At 45.6% G+C, this 17,061-nt stretch overlaps 1 protein-coding gene across 2 annotated transcripts in view; it reads right to left on the minus strand.

The window, feature by feature from the left end:
- Positions 1 to 17,061, minus strand: part of Ptpro (protein tyrosine phosphatase receptor type O) — a 219,663-nt gene continuing 202,602 nt past the window's right edge. For both annotated transcript variants that reach the window (XM_021164482.2, XM_021164481.3), the window contains 4 exons: positions 13,268 to 13,422; positions 8,555 to 8,690; positions 1,507 to 1,627; positions 1 to 1,173 (listed from right to left, as the gene is read on the minus strand). In XM_021164482.2, coding sequence (XP_021020141.1) covers positions 1,523 to 1,627; positions 8,555 to 8,690; positions 13,268 to 13,422 — 396 coding nt within the window. In that variant the 3' untranslated portion in view covers positions 1 to 1,173; positions 1,507 to 1,522. The remainder of the gene's footprint in view (positions 1,174 to 1,506; positions 1,628 to 8,554; positions 8,691 to 13,267; positions 13,423 to 17,061) is intronic.

Genomic DNA, 17,061 nt, shown 5'->3' on the forward strand with positions numbered 1-17,061 from the left:
CCCACGACAGCATTGATGTTCATTTCAACAACTTTCATGGTCACAACACACAATCATGTACTTTAATCATACAAAATCCAAAGAATATAATGCCACTAACTACACAGGTTAAAATGACTCTGACAACAGAAATGCAAAGAAGACCCAGAGAATCTCCTGTCGGAATCCATAGAGATGCTCAACAGTATTCTTAAGGGATGGTGTCCAATAACTGTCCTTACATGCTGAGTTTGTTGTTGTCGTGACTTCTGAATTCCCAGCTCCTCTGGGTGGGGAAAGAAAGTGCATTTTTACAGCCTATAGCTCTTGGAGAAACTGTTTTTGTGTACACAGGTGGACAGAGAGAAAAATAAACGTGAAGGCTAGGCACCAAGATATCTCAGAGTTCAGAGTCAGACTCAAAACTGTTGAATCAGCTCTGGCTGTTCGAAAAGGACCATGACATTAGTTCAAAAGAGCCATGGAAGAAACTCCCAACTGTCAACAAGGAAGAAACCCACTATGACAAGTCAGACATGTAATGTTTTTCCTACTCTACTTTGAAACACAGGTTTTCATATTTGAAATAGGAAAAGATAAGCTGGCTGATGGGTGAGTAGAACCGCTCTCTTCCCTCTCTGCCTGCCTACTCCTGACCCGTAGTTTCAAGGTTGGAGCGAGAGGCACCCACCCTCGCTCAGTTTCTTTGAAGGAGATTCATCACCACGTCTTCCTGTGTAGCCATGCCTTTCCAGGGATGAGATAAAACTCCGTAATGATGTTGGTTCTTTCCAAGGCTGTGGCACTGATCGATGGTGTGGGCAGATACCAATTCAACATTCTGAATTGTGAATGTAAAAATCACAATTATACAGAAATTATTGCACTTAAAAAAATCAACCCAGCCCGAGCAGCAAAGAGCCAACTGAGTCATCAGGAAGTATTGCGCTTCCTGCCCCTCGAGGAGCATGGTGACCTTTCTGGAATCCTAGTGAATTTGGTCCATCAAACATCTAGAAGTGAAAAGACTCCAAACGATACTGTAGGCTCCTTAAGGTCTTCTCGGTTCTAGGAGGTAAATCCCCTCCTTGTCGTCCACATACTGCACAGCAGGGACTCGATTTAGCAAAGTGACAAAAAGCCCCTATAAAACCTCTGGAAGCAAGGGAGGATGCGCAGGTATCATGTCCTCACCTGTGCATGAGAGAAACACAGTTAGCATCCTGGTGTGTTAACCATCTCCTCCCACCTCTGGTTCAGACTATACTGAGCCCCACAACTCCAACTCTTGGGGGCTTGAGTTTATCTGTCTCTTTTGGGGACTCGTCCTTTCTATGACCCTGAATACTTTCTCTTCAAGTATACATTTGTCTCTTATCTTTCCTCATGCCGCATCCTTCCAGCTTGTATTCAAGTATTCACATACTTGAATACGGCCACCTCTGTGTGCCTCAGACTTGGGCAGAAAAGGGGACATGAAGTGAGAGTCTATACAAGTCCTTTTATGCTAAGATCCTCTCTACTCACCGCTCCAGATTCTGAGCTAGGACTTGCTGACGTTCTCGTAGATGACATCACTGATGCAGAACTGTTGCTTCTTCCTCAGCCACATCAGCTGCACACACTGATGGATAAAAATGTACTGCTCCTAGGACAGAGCACAGATAGGCCTCAGAGCGGAGCACGCGTGAAGAGGAAGAATCAACTCAACGGCATGATGATCAGCATCTGATGCAGAAGGAAACCACCTTCACGTCTTCACAGAGGCAGTCATACAATACTAAAACCCAGGAGCTTGCGCTTCAGAGGTATTTGTTCTAAGAGTGATAACTCTTAGAACATCATTCCTTAGAACTCTCATAACAATATCCCTTATCCGTGTCTGGGCGTGTGTGCATATGTCTGTGTACATGCCCATGTGTGTGCATGATGTGGATATGTGTGCAGAGGCCAGAGGGGTAAAATCAAATAGCTTCTTTTATCATTCTCTCCCCCATATTTTTGTGGCACAAGCTCCCTCACGGAGGATGGTACTTGCAGGTTTGGCAAGACCAGCTAACCAGCCAGCTCCAAGGCTCCTTTTGTCCCCTCCTCCTTCTGGCACTAGGAATATAGTCCAGTGTTCTGATACCCGGCTTTTAGTGTGAGTGCTAGGGTCCCACACTGAGATCATTATGCCTGTGCAGCAAGTCCTTTACCCTCCAATGGCCCATACAGCAGAATATCTTTACTATTCTTTCTCTCGCTCTATTAAGATACAACGAATAATGTGTGGATGTAAGGTGTAAACTGTGGTATCTGATACTCCCTGAGAGATGGTAATTAGTCACCACAGTGAACAGTGTCCCCTCCCATGGTTGCCATTCTCCTTTCTGATGACGATAATAACCTTAAGGAACAATTAATTAATTAAGGAGCAATTCAGCCCCCAGCTTTCCAAGGCGACGTTGCTGTGCAGTATCGATCATCACTTCACAGTCCTGAAGGCAGCGGATATGCAACTTGGCCAATTTGGAAAGCTAAAAACTTCCCACCTCGTCAGACGTTGACAGAAACTCCCAAAATATAAATAAAATAACAAAAAAAATGGGAAGGAAAAGATGGGCTAATTCCTTCCTAATGATAAAAGAAAAAGAGATCCTAAAATTATAAGCAGTAGAAAAAATACAAGTCAAATTTCAAGTTCCTCTAAATAAAAAATGGTAAAAAGGCAGAAGAAGTACGCGGGAAGGGAGATGCTTTCAGAGTTGCTCCACAGAGCCAAGGAGTTGGTTTTGCTGAAAGGCTTCATAAACCAGGAGCACCAACAAATAGATAAATAAATAACCACCCTACAAACCACCCCGGGGTGGGGGGCAGGAAACGTCTTCCGTCCCTAACTCGTAACAACTTATGGTTGTTAAGTGGTTTTTGAAGCAAATATAGGGAATTTTAAAACATATGCAAATAGTGGCCAAGTAGTTTGGTGGCATGGCAGTGGGGGAGGAGGCTGAGGCAGAGGAACCAGAGTGCAGCCTGGGCTGCACCAGGAGACCATGTCTCAGAGGATAAATAAAGGCTGAGGGGTGGAAAAAAATGTAAGCTGAAATGGGGGGGGGGATTCATTTATGAACTGAGCACAGATAAAGAAGAAGGGGAGAAGAAGATCCAGTGATAATTTGGGGCATAGTAAGGTAGCGATTATTACTTATTGTTGGGGACATAAAATTAACAAACGGTGTGGACACAGATAAAGTATAAAGTAGCGAAAATCAAAGTCAGGGCTCCAATAGAGAAGGCATGGAAACAGACACAGACAGCAGGGAGTGTGGGAAATGTTTAATGCGCCACCCATGAGAAAACTATAAAGAAGCAATCTCTGAGATGAAATGTGAAAGTTTTGGGTAGTTTGTAGCTTATCATTAGAATATTTTGCATATTAATTTGCTATGATGGTTTGCATATGCTTGGCCCAGAGAGTGTCATGATTAGGAGGTGTGGCCCTGTTGGAGTAGGTGTGGCCTTGTTGGGGTAGGTGTGTCACTGTGGGTGTGGGCTTAAGACCCTTATCTTAGCTTCCTGGAAGTCAGTCTTCCACTAGCAGCCTTCAGATGAAGATGTAGAACTCTGAGTTCCACCTGCACCATGCCTGCCTGGATGCTGCCATGTTCCTGCCTTGGTGATAATGGACTGAACCTCTGAATCTTTAAGTCAGCCCCAAATATATGTTGTCCTTTATAAGAGTTGGCTTGGTTATGGTGTCTGTTCACAGCACTAAAACCCTAGCTAAAGTATGTACTATGTGAAAATTCAGTGTTGCAGAAACATGTGTGTGTGTGTGTGTGGTATGTGTGTGTGTGTGTATGTGTGTGTGTGTGTGGAATGTGTGTGTGTGTATGTATGTGTGTGTATGTATGTGTGTTTGTGTGTGTGTGTAGCACACAAGTGCACATGAACATGTACTTGAGCAGCTGTGCACAGCTGAAGGCTGAGATAAAAATCCCCCAGACATTAAAGCTGGTTTTCTCTGTGCCATGAAACAGGTTAATTTCATGTTTTTTCTCCTTTACCCCAACTGTTTTATTATAGGTGGTACAATTAACTGTTACCCCTGAATAAAGTGCAGCCAAGATGTCCACAGGATTTTAGACAGCCTTGTGCAAACAGCTTCACATAATAATAAGAAGAATAAAAGCAAACGCTTCGAGCCACAACTGGTCGGAACCTCAGCTCTGTGTTCTCAGTAAGCTCTGGAGAAAACACCGTCCCATATGCTAGGATTACATCTCACTGCACTGCGCCAGCCATGGTGGACCTCATACATCAACCCACTAGTTCTGGGCTCACGAGAATGCTGGAAATAGACTCGTGCTCCGAGGCTGCCCAGTGGCCAAACTTCGTGTCAAAACCGAAACTGAGCAGGGCACATCTTCATTGGTGTTGCCAACAGGTGATTTGTCCACACCCCTGTGAATGATGGCACATCCGTGCTCTTTAAAGCACTGCAACTAGACTCACTGGGCCGTGTGCACACAGGGAGACTCACTGGGCCGTGTGCACACAGGGAGACTCACTGGGCCGTGTGCACACAGGGAGACTCACTGGGCCGTGTGCACACTGGGAGACTCACTGGGTCGTGTGCACACAGGGAGAGGGAAAGCTGAACGAAGACTGATGGGGAAGGAAGGAGTCCAATGGGAGTGGGAAAGAGAGTAATGGGGGTAGGTAAATGTGTTCAAAATACATTATATACATGTCTACAGATGCAGGATGAAGCTCAGTATTCTGTATATTCATCTAATTATTACATATAATTTGCATACGCTAATTAAAAAACCCAAACTCCAAACCAAGCCAAACAAACAAACAAACAAACAAACAAAACCAAAACAACCCAATGAGGACAGTGAAGGGCCACACAGATAGGACAAGTAAGCACAAGGCTATCTATAGTCCCCTCTGTGGGACCTGGCGAAAGCCACGCTGCCCACGGCGAGGACAATCTGTTCGAAGCGAACCCTCAGCTGACCTCCAGAGAGGCGATCGAAGGAAAACCAAGCAAAATGTTTGCTAAGAATAGAGCAGTGCTCGGGAGCGGGAGGGGTCCGAGCCATCTGTAGGGGGCAGGCTATGGGTTCCAAGTACCTTTATGGATCCTGTCAGCTTAGGCCCTGCATTCCTTATGGCGACACATGGCACCTGTGAATCCCATTTTAGAGAGGAGAAGTGGAGGCTCTGAAGAGGTGACATGACTTGGAAAGCCCCAGAGCTGAGGCTCTCGCCTCCTCCCAGGCTCAGGCTCTCTGTTTTCATCCTTTCTCTGAAAGGATGGAGAAGCCCTGAAGTGTGGTTGACTGGTTGAGGAAGGGCAGCACCACATGGGCTGCCCATGCAGATCGCAACGATCCTGGGGCGAACCCTGAGGACAAGGCTACTTGAATTAGTCACTTTGGCTATTTCAGGGGATAGCAAGGTATGATGGAGTCCAGGAGGTAGGCGTGTGGAGAATTATCAACCAAAAATGAGGAGAAAGACGCTATTCAGCTCCGGGGTTAAGTAGATAAAGACCAGCTCTCCGCTGGAAACTGATTTTGTCCTCTTGATTGTCACGTTTGATTGACAAGTGGTAGAAAAGAAATCATTTCATTCTTTAGTCCTTACTTATTAACTAAGTAAATTAGCAGGCAGCGGGATTTGAATGTGGGTGGGTTGAAGGACAAACATGAGATAAAAGAACTTGTGTTGGAAAATTCAGGTTGGACCAGGGAGCACACAGAAACAAGGAAAAATAAGGCAAGTGAACAAGACGTTCTAGATACAACCGATAAAGCAGACATAAATAAACAACTGGGAAGGTGTCCATTCAGGACTCCTGAGGGAACTCAAGGGTAAAGCTGGGGAGTTGGGAAAGGGAGGAAGCTGAGAGACCCTTGGATCTCCCAGCAAGTTCCTGGAGGGAATAGTGGCCTTTCAAAAGACTGTTTTCATGGAGAAGTCAGCCAGAAATGTTGCTGTAAAGAAGGAAGCCGGATGATTAAAACTGGGGCCAAAAATATGGGAGAGACAAAGCAGAGCCCCGACCGTGCAGGAAGCCCCAGGGGCTGGTCTACTCTCTGAGATTATCACTCTGCAGACAAGCATGGAGGCTGCGGGGGAGCCAGAGGAGCCGTGTGCACAAAGTTCTCAGAAACGGACAAGGATTCTGTGGTTGTGAAAAATCAAAGGTAACCAGCCTACAGTCAACATCTACAAAGTTATAAAGAGGTATCAATTAAGGGGACAAGTCACATAATTCATCAAACACGATGCTTAGAACAAGACGTGCTTTGAAGTGTGGGGATTTACACACACCACAAAGCAGGTTCTCAACCTTCCTAACGCTGGGACCCTTTAATACAATCCCTCATGTTGGGATGACCCCCAACCGTAAAATTATTTTTGTTGCTACTTCATAACTGTAAGTTTGCTACTGTTATGAATTGTAATGTAAGCATGGTGTTTTCTGATGGTCTTCGGCGAATCCTGCGAAAGGGTAGTTCAACAGCCAAAGGAGTAATGGACCCATAGGTTATGAACTGTTATCATGTAAGAATATGTTTTTTAAAGTGTCTATTACATATAAATGTAACGGAGATAGTTTTATTGCATATCAGAATATGTGTTTATGGAAGTAAATAACCAAAATTTCAGGCTGAAATCCAGCCCTCATTCCCTCCCATGACATCTCTCCCTTATCCCCGCCAGCACCTCCCACTTCTGATGTCACATGCTCTGTTTTGTTTTTGTTTGTTTGTTTGTTTTTTTCAGACCCACTGAGTATACTTAATGTTGTCTATATGTGCATAGATATGGAACATCTACAGGATTGTGGGTAGTTCCCTAAGCCCTGCATCCCTGTAGAAAACTGCCTGCCTCTCCCAAAAGGTTGTCCATAGCACCCCAATGCCCACCTCCCCATATCCGTGCTGGGATTTTGCCCGGCTTGATCTCACTCAGGGTTTGAGCACGCTGTCACTACAGCTATAAGTTCATATCTGCAAGGGCTCTGCTGCGGTCAGAAAACAGTGCTGACTTAGTGTGATCTGCTGTGTCTGCCTCTTGTGATCTTTCTGCCCCCTCTTTCGGGATGCTCCCTGAGCCTCTAAAGGAAGGGGTGTGGCTATAATAACTCCCGTTATGGCAGGCCACTCTGTAGTCTCTTGTTTTCTGCAGCCTTACCAGTTGTGTGTCTCCATGTGAGTTGCCATCTATTGCAAAAGGAAGCTTCTCCTAGCGGGACAACATCCTGCCTAGATATGCTTCCTAACTGTCATTCAGACGTTTGCTAAACTACCGTGACCTGGGAACAGCTTGGCAATGAATACGTTTGAATGGCTCTGCCTGTGGTGATGGGGGTGAGTTGGGGTGGGAAACCAAAGAGTAAGAAGTCCATATTGGAGAGACTCTGCCATTACCCTCCAGGCTATTTGAGTTATACTGACATCTAGTGGTTCTTGGACGAAGCTGCAGGAGAAAGAACAGGCATTAAAGCAGAGAGAAGTCAGGCCTGGCGTTGTTCTAGTCCAGAAGATTCCACCCTCTCCCCCACCCCAACGCTTCTCCAGGAAAAGCTCTATTGTGCCCTTGAGGCCAGGGAGTACCTAATAGCCCAGTGGTCTGGATTATAGAAAAGCCAGTGTACTTGGGTTTTGGCAGTCACACAGGTGTACTCTGGCTGTTGCTGCGGGGCAGCACAAGGCTGCCTGGAGCTGTCCTTCCAGGCTGAGCACATTCTAAAGCCTCAAGGGAAAGAAGGATTTAGGAGAAGAGAAGGCAAAGAGGGGACACTGGTTAATAAGACTGGGGGATTCTGGGATACACCACCCGTTCATTTAAGGCATTGGTTCTCAACTTTCCCAATGCTGTGACCCTGTAATACATTCCTCCTGTTGTGGTGACCCCCAATCATAAAAATTAGTTCATTGCTACTTCATAACTGTAATTTTGCTGCTGTTACGACATGTAATAGAAATATCTGATATGCCTGACATCTAATCTATAACCCCCAGATGGGCTGCAACCTAAAGATTGGGAACCATTGGTTTAAGTAATAGTGCAGGGGCGGTGGATTGGGGGCTGGCAATCCTTAAAGCCTAGAGAGAGTTCACAAATCCAACCAAGGGTTATTATCAGAAGGGAGTGAAGACAGAGTCACATGGAGGAACCATCCCAGTGACAAACTTACTGACCAGTCTGTCATCTCAAGTAGAAATCAAACCACAACTGTCCTACAGTCTTCCTTACCCAGACTGACGGCTACCGTCAGCGGGCGCCATACTGCTCAAGAGGGGGTTTGTTCTATTTCAGACACGCCCATGTGCTCCATATTCCTAGAAGGCAGATGAAGCCAGCCAAGCAGCGTCACTATTTACACCACGGCCTTTTGAGAGCTTGCTACCTATTCATTTGGAATGGGGTTGTTTCAAATATGCACAGCGAGAAAATGGGAAAGACAGGTGTAAAGACACTGAGACAGCCCGATTAAAACCAAAAGTTGGGTAATAGGATGCTTTCCATCAAGAGCAAACTTAAGCGTACACATCGATGCTGTTCCTACCTCTGTCTGTACCATTGACATTCGGTATGAGCGCATCTCTGACACCAGCCCTAAGATGTCCACAAATTCATGATCTCGAATGTGTTGCAGGAGCCTGTCCAGGGCAATGAAGGTTCCTGTCCGTCCCACACCCGCACTGCAAAAGAAGGTTCAGATGACACATAAGTCTCACTGGGCTTCTGCGCTGCTGGAAACCAACTGGAGATCTCTAAAGCAGACAGACAGCAATGAAAGGGGGAACCTGTTCTCCCACAGTGCCTGGCACTTAGCTGGGTCCTGAGGATGCTGAGGTGGCTGGCGCTGCTTAGAGGCCACATTTTTTACCATCACAACATCAGTGTTCATTCTCTATAGAGGTAAGGCTTTGCACCATTTCTGCCCTGAGCTCGCTGTTTTTGGAGGAAAGTGAAGACCGTACACTGAGCAGCCCAAGGAGGAGATGGTTCATGCTCTCCTTTAGGCAGGGATGCATATTAACAGCCTCCTGTCTCAGGGGTAGACACACACACACACACACACACACACACACACACACGCGCGCGCGCGCGCTATTCCTGGAACCCAGCTCAACCCAGCTCCAAGGTTTAGTTGACAACCCCACTGCCTAACTCCAGCTCTGGAGCCTTGAACATTTGTACACAGTCAACTCACCCTCTCACACAGCCATGGAGGACACGTGCCTCTACTGACCCCGCCATGAATGTGCACGAATCTCCCAGCGATCTTTTAAATGACTACCTTGAGATGGAACTCTTCTCATCCAGTGCCTGAGCTCCAGTGTTAAGGGTGTGGATAGATAAGGACTGGTATTGCCAACTCCCCAAAGTTTCCTGTTCTCTGTGTTAAAGTCAGAGAGTTCCCTAACATCCGTCCCTCCATGTCTACCTCTGCCTTTCTGCCAATCATCCGCAGAGCCAAAGGGCTTCGAACTTTAAATTACACTGACATTTTGGGTAAAGAGACAGTTGAGCCAATTTAGATGTGGAATTTGCTAGAAGAAGAAGAAGAAGAAGAAGAAGAAGAAGAAGAAGAAGAAGAAGAAGAAGAAGAAGAAGAAGAAAATCCCAAACTAAAAGCCTTTGAGTTCAGAGCCCAATTTGCTTTTTCTATTAGATAACTCTTCTCTCCTGGGGCTTCTCAGATAAAATGATCTGCCACCAAGCGTGCCCTTGTAAAGTCACATCCCGCAGGGCACCTGCTGCCAGCTGAGAAAGGACTGTGTGAGCTTGACCCCACAGGTGCAAGCAGCTTTATTTTCAGAGGGCTGTTTTGAGAATAATCTCATTTCCAACAACATGCTTTGAAACCGCAGGGGTCTCATGTGGGCGGATGAGGAGGACCTGCTCCTTCAAGAGCAACTTAGCAGCTCACAAGCACGGCTGGTCCTCAATGTGCACACACACATGCAGTGTGAACACATATGTGTGCACACAATAAATACACTTGTACATTCACACACATATGTGTACACACATACATACATGCACATATATAATGCACACATATTTATATAACTCACCAGAACACACACACACATACACACACACAAAACCACAGGATCAACATTTTAGCTCACCAAGACAAGGTGCTAGCTCCCATAATTGAAAGGTACTTGTTCAGGACGGGATAGTTGCGGATGTGTTCCCTAACATCCGTCCCTCCATGTCTACCTCTGATTCGCATCCAAAAGTTTTGAGCCTATATAACCATTTTCTGACATCTTGTCACTGGGTGCATTTTGTGATCATTTGTGGGAAGGCAAGTTTTACTTCAGAGGAAACACTTCCCAGAAGGAGTTCATATGAATTATGATTTAAAATAATGTTATAAGTCATTTGTCCTGTTTGACTTTAGGTTCTGAATTCCCAGAAGAGTTTTTGAAGAGCAACCACATTTATCTAATACACCAAATACTTTTATATTTTCTTACCATCTGCCTTCTCTTAAGTCCATTTGAACTGTTTTGAGCCATAAGAAGCTTTGCAGAATCGACCTTGTATTTATCATGCAGTATCTACTCTGGATTTCAGTGGTGATGTCACATGGTACCTCACTGTACTAGCTAGTTTTGTGTCAACTTGACACAAGCTGGAGTTATCACAGAGAAAGGAGCTTCAGTTGAGGAAATGCCTCCATGAGATCCAGCTATAAGGCATTTTCTCAATTAGTGATCAAGGGGGAAAGGCCCCTTGTGGGTGGGACCATCTCTGGGCTGGTAGTCTTGGGTTCTATAAGATAGCAGACTGAGCAAGCCAGGGGAAGCAAGCCAGTAAGGAACATCCCTCCATGGCCTCTGCATCAGCTCCTGCTTCCTGACCTGCTTGAGTTCCAGTCCTGACTTCCTTTGGTGATGAACAGCAGTATGGAAGTGTAAGCTGAATAAACCCTTTCCTCTTCATCTTGCTTCTTGGTCATGATGTTTGTGCAGGAATAGAAACCCTGACTAAGACAAATTGGTACCAGCAGAGTGGGGTATTCCTGTGACAACCTGGCTATGTTTTGGGGGAGGATTGTGGAAGGACTTTGGAACTTTGGGATAGAAAATCCATTCGGTGTTAAGAGCTCTGTCAGATGTTGTGTAGGAGCTTGGAAGATAATGTTGAAAACAGTGCAGAAGATGGAGGCCTGGCTTGTGAAATTTCAGAGGGAAAATTAAAGACTCTTTTCAGGGCCATTGTTACTTTGGTTGTGAAGATTCTGTGGTTCTGGTTAGCTGGGGCTGAAGAATCAGCTGTGATTAACAAGATACCAGAACTACTAAAGCAAAAACTTTGCATTACTGGGACTATTGATGCTGGTTAGCTGGAGCTAAGAAATTAGCGGTGATTAAGAAGAGACCAGCATCATTGAGGTGACATCTTCTGGGAAGTGTTTTCTGAAAGCACAGAGGCTGTGTTCCAGAGATAACCAAGGTTTTACCTTGTGCTGTGGCTGGACTTGGTAATGTGTAAGAGTCACCCAGGTGGTACTGGTTTTGAAGGCATGAAGGGGTCACACAGAGCAGCTGAGGCTCAGCACTGTGAGAGGCCATGGAAGGCCATTGGTGAAGGTGCAGCCTCAGTTGCAATTGACGGCTCAGGACTGAAGAGGTCATGCAGTGTTTTGGAGATGCCAGTACCATGAGATGACCACCAAAAGCAGCAGCAGTGGAGTACAGGCATCTGGAGCCTAGAGGATGACGTGTGTGCTACAAAGGGCATGGCTGGAGAAGTGACCCAAGCCCTTGGAGGAGCCCAGAAGATCGTGAGTTGGATCCCAGACATTGGACGGTTGGAGATTGATTTTTGCTTTTGATTGTGACTGTGCCCTGGTATTTTCCCTCTTGAAGAAAGAAACTATTTAGTGGAGCCCACAGTTAAGAGATTTTTAATTCTAAAAAGACTTTGGATTTTAAAAGAGATGGATATTTTAAAGAGATTGAAAGTTTAAGAATATGTAAAGACTGTGGGACGTTTAAAGTTATTTAGATCTTGGGGATGAATAAGAAATTAAGGATTGAGGCTTACTAGTGATGTGTTTGTGTGTCAAGTTGACAAGGGGTCAATTGTACTGGCTAGTTTTGTGTCAACTTGACACAGCTGGCATTATCACAGAGAAAGGAGCTTCAGTTGGGGAAATGCCTCCATGAGATCCAGCTGTAAGGTATTTCCTCAATTAGTGATCAAGGGGGAAAGGCCCCTTGTGGGTGGGACCATCTCTGGGCTGGTAGTCTTGGGTTCTATAAGATAGCAGACTGAGCAAGCCAGGGGAAGCAAGCCAGTAAGGAACATCCCTCCATGGCCTCTGCATCAGCTCCTGCTTCCTGACCTGCTTGAGTTCCTGTCCTGACTTCCTTGGTGATGAACAGCAGTATGGAAGTGTAAGCTGAATAAACCCTTTCCTCCCCAAACTGCTTCTTGGTAATGATGTTTGTGCAGGAATAGAAACCCTGACTAAGACACTGACCTTTGAGGACCCGTGCGTCTAGATTAGAATCTTAATTTCTCTGTGCTCTAGTTGAATTAACCTTTGAAAATCTTTGTATTTCTCTCCTGTCCTTTTGCTTTTAAAACTGGGACAATAATATTTTAAGCTCGTCGTAGTGGCTCATGCCTACAATCCCTGCAACTCAGAAAGCTGAGGCAGGAGAATCACTGCAAGTTTATGGCCAGCCTGGGCTAAAGAGTGAGTTCAAGGCCAGACAGGATTACAAAGTAAGATTCTGTCTCAAAAAGAGCAAATTGAAAAAAAAATTCTACAGGGTAGAGTTATGAAATAACTAAATGGTAAGTGTAGGCGGTGTTTACAGCAAAACAGCAACTAAGTTCGTATTTTAAAATAATAATTTTTGATTGAATCTGATCAAGGTTTGATGGGGGTAAAAAAAACCCATGTTTCTTATGATGGCTAATACTGTCAAAGATCCAGACTTGCCTTGGAGACAACCCCCTGGCATGCCTGCGAGGGCGTTTCTAGACAGGTTGACTGGGGTGACCTGAAGGCACGTCTACATGGGCTGTAGCCTTTGCATGAATAAAAAAGAATGCTGGGCGCCACCAGTATTCACCTCTCTCTGCTTCATGACGTGGCTGCCTTAAGCCCTTACCACCCTGATGTCCTACCAAGGCAGACTAAACCCTTGAGCTCAGCCAATTTTCCTAAAGGAGCTATTCTCGGGTATTTTTGCCACAGCGGTAGGAAAGGTAGTGAACAGAGAATGGCAGCTGAGGGTACCTGCAGTGGATGATCATGGGCCCTTTGCTCTTGGCAGCTTGCTGTCGCACCGTGAACACAAACTGCAGGATGCTCTCCGCGGCATTTGCTGGAGGCACGCCGTGATCGGGCCAGGCTGTGTAGTTAAAATGCATCACGTCCTGCGCTTCATCCGCCTGTGGGCAAGAAATGCCAAAGCTCACACATTAGTCACCCCATCTGCACTTAGCTTGACCAGAGCCACCGTTGGAGACCAAGGGGATGCTAAAGGGACCTCCCTTTCATTACCCATCTCTTCTGAGCTCTGAGCACCTCCCTGGTCCTGACCAGGTCCCAAGGGAAAAGGTTAATTGTAGCTGTATGAAGCCACAAGAGGTGGACACATAGGTTAACCTCTATCTGTTACCATCAGTAGCAGTAGTAGTCTGCTTATGCGGACTCGGGTTGGCACCCTGACTCTGCCAGTTATGAGCTGTCTCAGCCCTGGCCAGTAAAATTTTGGAAGCTACTACTGCTGTTCTACTTAGAGTTCTCTGCCAGCCCAGCCTAGCACTTTCCCTGCTAGTCAAATCACTGGTCCCTCACTCAGAGACATCCTCTAGACAACAAGCTTTCCTGGTAAATTCCCAAGAGGTCACATTCATGTGACAAAGCATCACCAGTGAGCAATGATCCATCTCTCCATCGGAACTGGCCAGCTCCACAGTGGCATTCACACCCCCAGCATTCTCAGGGGCTCTGACTGAGGTCCGACTCCAGCTGCATCCACAGCTGTATATGGCACGCTCCTTTGACCCTTGCATATTTGCCAAAAACACACTTTTCAAACAACAACAACCACGAAAGGCATTTATCGAAGAAGTCCTGCTCTGAGATCTGAGATGGGGAAACCTGGTCCAAAGCAGACTCACTGGGCTTCAGTTTTCTTGTATCTAGAAAGGACCGCTGGTATCAGGCCTACAGACACTAAGCACAGGAAGAGAGTGACGGGTGGTGCATGTGACAGGTCACAGTCATCAAAATGACTGTGTCACCACTAGCACTGGCTCCCATCTGCTCGGTCACTTGTACGCTTTGTTCTAAGGTAAGTCAGTTTGTATATTATTGTGGGACTTTGGGGGCCCTGCTTGGGGTTTGATTATATAGACACGGAGACATCACATCCATATAGTATAAGGTTGTTGCCTGTTTGCTGGGTCAGTCCCTGCTCCAGCCATCAGTTCTTTATTCCTCAAATTCCACACTTCCTTCCCATACAGAAAAGCTATTTGCAAACATAGTGGGAGAGATTCCTCTCTCCAGGCAGCTAGGTTTCTTTTTTGGGCAGGGGAGGAAGTGATAAACATTTATATATCCTGCCAGGCAGGCGCTGCTGGCACAATTAGCAACTGAGAAAACAGGGACATAACTTCATAGCCAAGTTGATACAATATGTGTGGGGGTGGGTTACCCCGATAGTATATTAAGCCTATTCATATTGGCCCGTGCACTGAATTTTTCTCTAAGCTAGAGCTATAGCCACCAGGATAAGGATCCCTCAAGGTCGACTCCATTTCGTCTCCAATGAGTTAGAGGAATGATTTGGTCTCTTGTTATTAACTGGGAGGCTGGTTTCCACACCAGGCTCTTCTCAACTCTCTGGTTCATTCCTCAAGCCTGCAAAGACCCTACAATCCACCCATTGGGTAGAATATTCTAGCAAAAACCTTGGAAGGTCCGGAGCTCAAGTTTATATTCAGGAAGCAAAGAGGAATGAATTGTGAAGAGCAAAGCTGAGCAGACTTAAGCAGAATTTGCATCTATACAAGTAGACTTTTATATAAATAATATGTGCAAATTCATAGTAAGATTTATAGAGAAAAATCCCATTTCTTCAGCTATATCTATTGCCCCCTTGGCACTGTATGCCACCCACGGGCTGCACAAAGTGTTCAAAGTAATCCATGCATAATAAATGGTGTAGAAGAGCAGGTGTTTGACACCTTGCATATTTAAAGTTAGACATCAGCTAGCTTGGTCTGTCTAGAAAGGCTCACAAAACATGTTAGCTCTGTCCACGCGCTGATCCTCACATCATCTCTGCATGGCCACATTCCAGTGCAGCCAATCTGAAAATGCAGTCATCTGAAAAGTACAAGTGGATGTAAAATGAGGAAGACCACCAGACTGTTGTCCCTCCTCTCCCCATGGCTCGCAGGCAGGACCACAGAACTGTCTCTGGTCTCCCCACAGCTGCCAGGTATGGCCACAGAACTGGCAACAGGCTTTTCAGTAGTTAGCAAGGCTCAGAGTCCACAGGAATGGATAAGTTGTTGATATTTACTCAATTCACAGCAGTCTCCATGTCCTGGGAAGTAGCAAGCCGGTGTTGTAGTCATTTTCCTTATTTAAATGAGAAAACGCATCTGTTTGAGCTGACCTGCTTATACTAAATAAGTACTCACTCTGCTAAATAAATCTCACTCTGATTTTTCTCATCTACAGGTTTGATCTTGTTGAGAAGATACCCGGGAACTTTACCCATCTCAGTATGGAGCAAAGCAAGAAGGGTGGGTGCAAACAAAAACTTAAGAGGAAAAGATTGGGTCATACAGATCTTTTTTTTTTTTTTTTTGACTAATTTAAACTGTCAGCTCACAGCCAAAAGAGGGCACCAGACACTTGTAACCCCTGAACTGCCCTATAGGCAAACACTGTTGTTTTATTTCTGCTGTTGAAACTTCATGTTTGTCATTGAAGGATGGGGCAATCATTTAAGACCAAGGACAAGAAGCATGTTATTGATCACAAGGTGATCTGTGTAAGTCTTCCCTGTACAGGGAATAGGCATGAGAACAGACCCTAGATTGTATTCTGTACGTTTATTTTGTTTTTGGTTTTGTTTTGTTTTTTTCTTGTTTCCAGATGCAAACCTGGGAAAGATTTGTTCTCTCTTCTTTAGCAGTTTGCACTGTTTCTTGCAGAAACAGCCCAGAAGGCAAACTCAGTTTAAATGGTGTTAAGATTGTAAAATGTCACCTCTGGTAGGAAATCTATTGACTTGGATAGTGGTTTATTAGTTTTGAAATAGCTCATTCTCTGATTCATTCATTCCTGGGAGACAGAGCACTTGCAGGTGAAACTGTTGGTATCTGGTGAGAGGAAGAGAAGAAGAAAGAAAGCTGTCAGGGCAGTGTGCTTACATGGAGGGGCACGCAGGGCACTTGAGGTAGGCAGGAAGGAGCTGAGAGCCTCAGACCTGGAAAGCCAGATAAAGGAGGGACAGTTCATTTGAGTGGTGCACTGGCTAGTTTTGTGTCAACTTGACACAAGCTGGAGTTATCACAGAGAATTGAGCTTCAGTTGGGGAAGTGTCTCCATGAGATCCAGCTGTAAGGCATTTTCTCAATTAGTGATCAAGGGGGAAAGGCCCCTTGTGGGTGGGACCATCTCTGGGCTGGTAGTCTTGGTTCTATAAGAGAGCAGGCTGAGCAAGCCAGGGGAAGCAAGCCAGTAAAGAACATCCCTCCATGGCCTCTGCCATCAGCTCCTGCTTCCTGACCTGCTTGAGTTCCAGTCTCGACTTCCTTTAGTGATGAACAGCAATGTGAAAGTGTAAGCTGAATAAACCCTTTCCTCCCCAACTTGCTTCTTGGTCATGATGTTTGTGCAGGAATAGAAACCCTGACTAAGACAAGTGGCCTGCTTGGGGAACAGGACGAACTGGGCAATTTAGAAGAAAGAAACAGATGCAACAGCCTGTTACATGCTCATTGGGGTGTGCCTAGATTTGTTCACACACCCTAGGGAAAGCTACTGCCAACAACTAGTAGTTA

This window comes from Mus caroli, unplaced genomic scaffold (genome assembly GCF_978045245.1).
Source record: "Mus caroli unplaced genomic scaffold, Mus_caroli_1 scaffold_7, whole genome shotgun sequence".
Lineage (NCBI taxonomy): Eukaryota > Metazoa > Chordata > Mammalia > Rodentia > Muridae > Mus > Mus caroli.